At 35.0% G+C, this 2,174-nt stretch overlaps 1 protein-coding gene across 1 annotated transcript; it reads left to right on the top strand.

Moving 5' to 3' along the window:
* Positions 1 to 366: 366 nt before the first annotated feature.
* Positions 367 to 1,284, top strand: LOC108472137 (UPF0481 protein At3g47200-like). The gene has a single exon (XM_017773652.2). The coding sequence runs from the start codon at positions 507 to 509 to the stop codon at positions 1,239 to 1,241; it is 735 nt and encodes a 244-aa protein (XP_017629141.2). The 5' UTR covers positions 367 to 506; the 3' UTR covers positions 1,242 to 1,284.
* Positions 1,285 to 2,174: the final 890 nt, after the last annotated feature.

Here is a 2,174-nt window from a genome sequence, read left to right as displayed (position 1 = left end):
AAAGAGTCAAATTGCTTTTCTTTAACAGAAATGTTGACCAAAACATTAGATTTTTAACCATATTAGTGCCACAACTTGTGTGGCAGCCCATGTTAACATAACACTACTTTTCTTATATGTTAAGTTAATAAATAATTTAAAAATATTTAAAAATAAAAAATTTAAAATAATATACACGTAGATTTCCGTATGAGTTGTCATATTTAAATTTTTAATATTTTAGTCACTATGTTTGTTAAGAAAACGTAATTTCACTTTTTTTTAAAAATGGGTAGTCAAATTTGACTCTTTCAAAATAGAGAATTAAATTTAACTAAAACAAAAATATAAATCAAATTGGTAAAAATATAAATATTAAGGGCTAAATTTGAATTACACCAAATGTATATAGAAACATTTGTCATCATCGTAGCCATTTTTGCCACCTTTTTTCCAACATCACTCAATCAGCCAAAAACAGTTTACAAAATCACCTTGTTAATTACTTCGAACCGCTCAGACTGAAAATGTCGTCCACGGAGGAAGGAGGCGGCGCCGTCGGAGCAGTTTCCACTGATCAAACGATCATCAACAACAACACCAACAACGATTCTGTGGGCATTGATATGCCGTGTACGGACAACCCTCTCAGCACTGGCGAATTAGCGAAGCTCCAGTCATTAGACAAAGCTTTCGACGGCGGCCAACCCAACTTCACTGCCAAACCATTAATACGAAAAGTCCCATCAAACCTTCGCCATAACGAAGATTTCAAGAAGTATTTCAAGCCGAAAGTGATCTCAATCGGCCCACTCCACCACGATGATCTCACCCTCCATGAATCCAAGGAGCTCAAGCTCAAATTAGCAGCACATTTCGTCAACAAAATTGGCGTCGATAAGGAATCCTTGTACAGCAACATGAAGGTAGAGATGGATGGCTTGAAGGAATGCTATGATCCACAGGAATTAGAGAAGTATAGCGACGATAACGAGGAACTGGCTTGGATGTTCTTCGTTGACGGCTGCGCAATTTTACAAGCAGTTTACATGCGTTACGGTAATGATGATGATGATGGTAAGTTGTTTATTAAAAACAATTTGCTGACATTTGTGTACTCGGATCTGTTCTTGTTGGAAAACCAATTACCTTTTCGTGTTCTTGAATTGCTTACAAGCTCCAGCAAAAATGGCGAAAAGTTCATGAAGGCAATCAAAACGTTCATCGACGACACTGTTATCACCCCAACAGGGAACAGGTAATTTAAGGAATTTAATTACAATTAGATAGAATCAAATAGACTCTCATTTTCAGCTGATTAATTCATTCAATTTATATAAATTATATAAAGTTTTGAAAATATTAAAATATAAAGAAAATTAATTTGATCACTAGATTTAATTGGTTTAATCCTTATTTTAAATTAATACTTTATTCGATTTTTGTTTTACTAAACTGATCGATAAATTTAATCAGATCCTTAAAGTGTAATTTTATTATATAAAATTTATAATTTAATAATTTTAAAGAGATTAAAATTTAATTTTTCATTCTTTAGAATGACGCTGCCTGTCCCTTTGCGTTGTTGTTATTTAATTAAATTGAAAGAATTAAGTGGACTAATTATCGATTTTGGTGTAGTGAATGGTGGTGGGACCAGCAAAAAGGATGTTGGTGGCAGCAGCAAAAAGGAGAGCGAATTCACTTATTGAATCTACTACGAGTAAGACTCCTTTTCAGCAGACTCCGTGTCAAAAAATTAAAACCATCGTGGTGGCAGCGTTTGTGTTTTTTCATTGAACGCATATTTATCAACGAAGCAACCCATTCACACACCATTGGTAACGTAAAAGAGCTTAAAAAGGCTGGGATATGGTTCAAAGCCAGCGAAACAAGTTGTTTAACCGACATCAGTTTCAACCGTATCTTCTTCGTCGGAAAATTATGTTTACCGCCGATCACTGTCGATGATTCGACCATGAACTTAATAGCTTACGAAATGTGTCCGGATTTCAACAGCGAGTACATCATCACTTCATATATGTGTTTCCTTGATTTATTGATCGATGAAGCCGAAGATGTTAAAGACCTGAGAGATGCCGGCATACTATACAATAGATTGGGGAGTGATGAAGAAGTGGCTAAGCTTTTCAATAAGATGAACACTGATCTGGTTCCTAGTCCGGAGATTTTCA

This window comes from Gossypium arboreum, chromosome 11 (genome assembly GCF_025698485.1).
Source record: "Gossypium arboreum isolate Shixiya-1 chromosome 11, ASM2569848v2, whole genome shotgun sequence".
Lineage (NCBI taxonomy): Eukaryota > Viridiplantae > Streptophyta > Magnoliopsida > Malvales > Malvaceae > Gossypium > Gossypium arboreum.
Note: the sequence above shows the minus strand (reverse complement) of the source record. Positions and strands in the feature narration are given on the sequence as shown.

Excerpts from the sequence above, each read along its gene's own strand:
- LOC108472137 (XM_017773652.2), top strand. The coding sequence starts at position 507 with ATGTCGTCCACGGAGGAAGGAGGCGGCGCCGTCGGAGCAGTTTCCACT.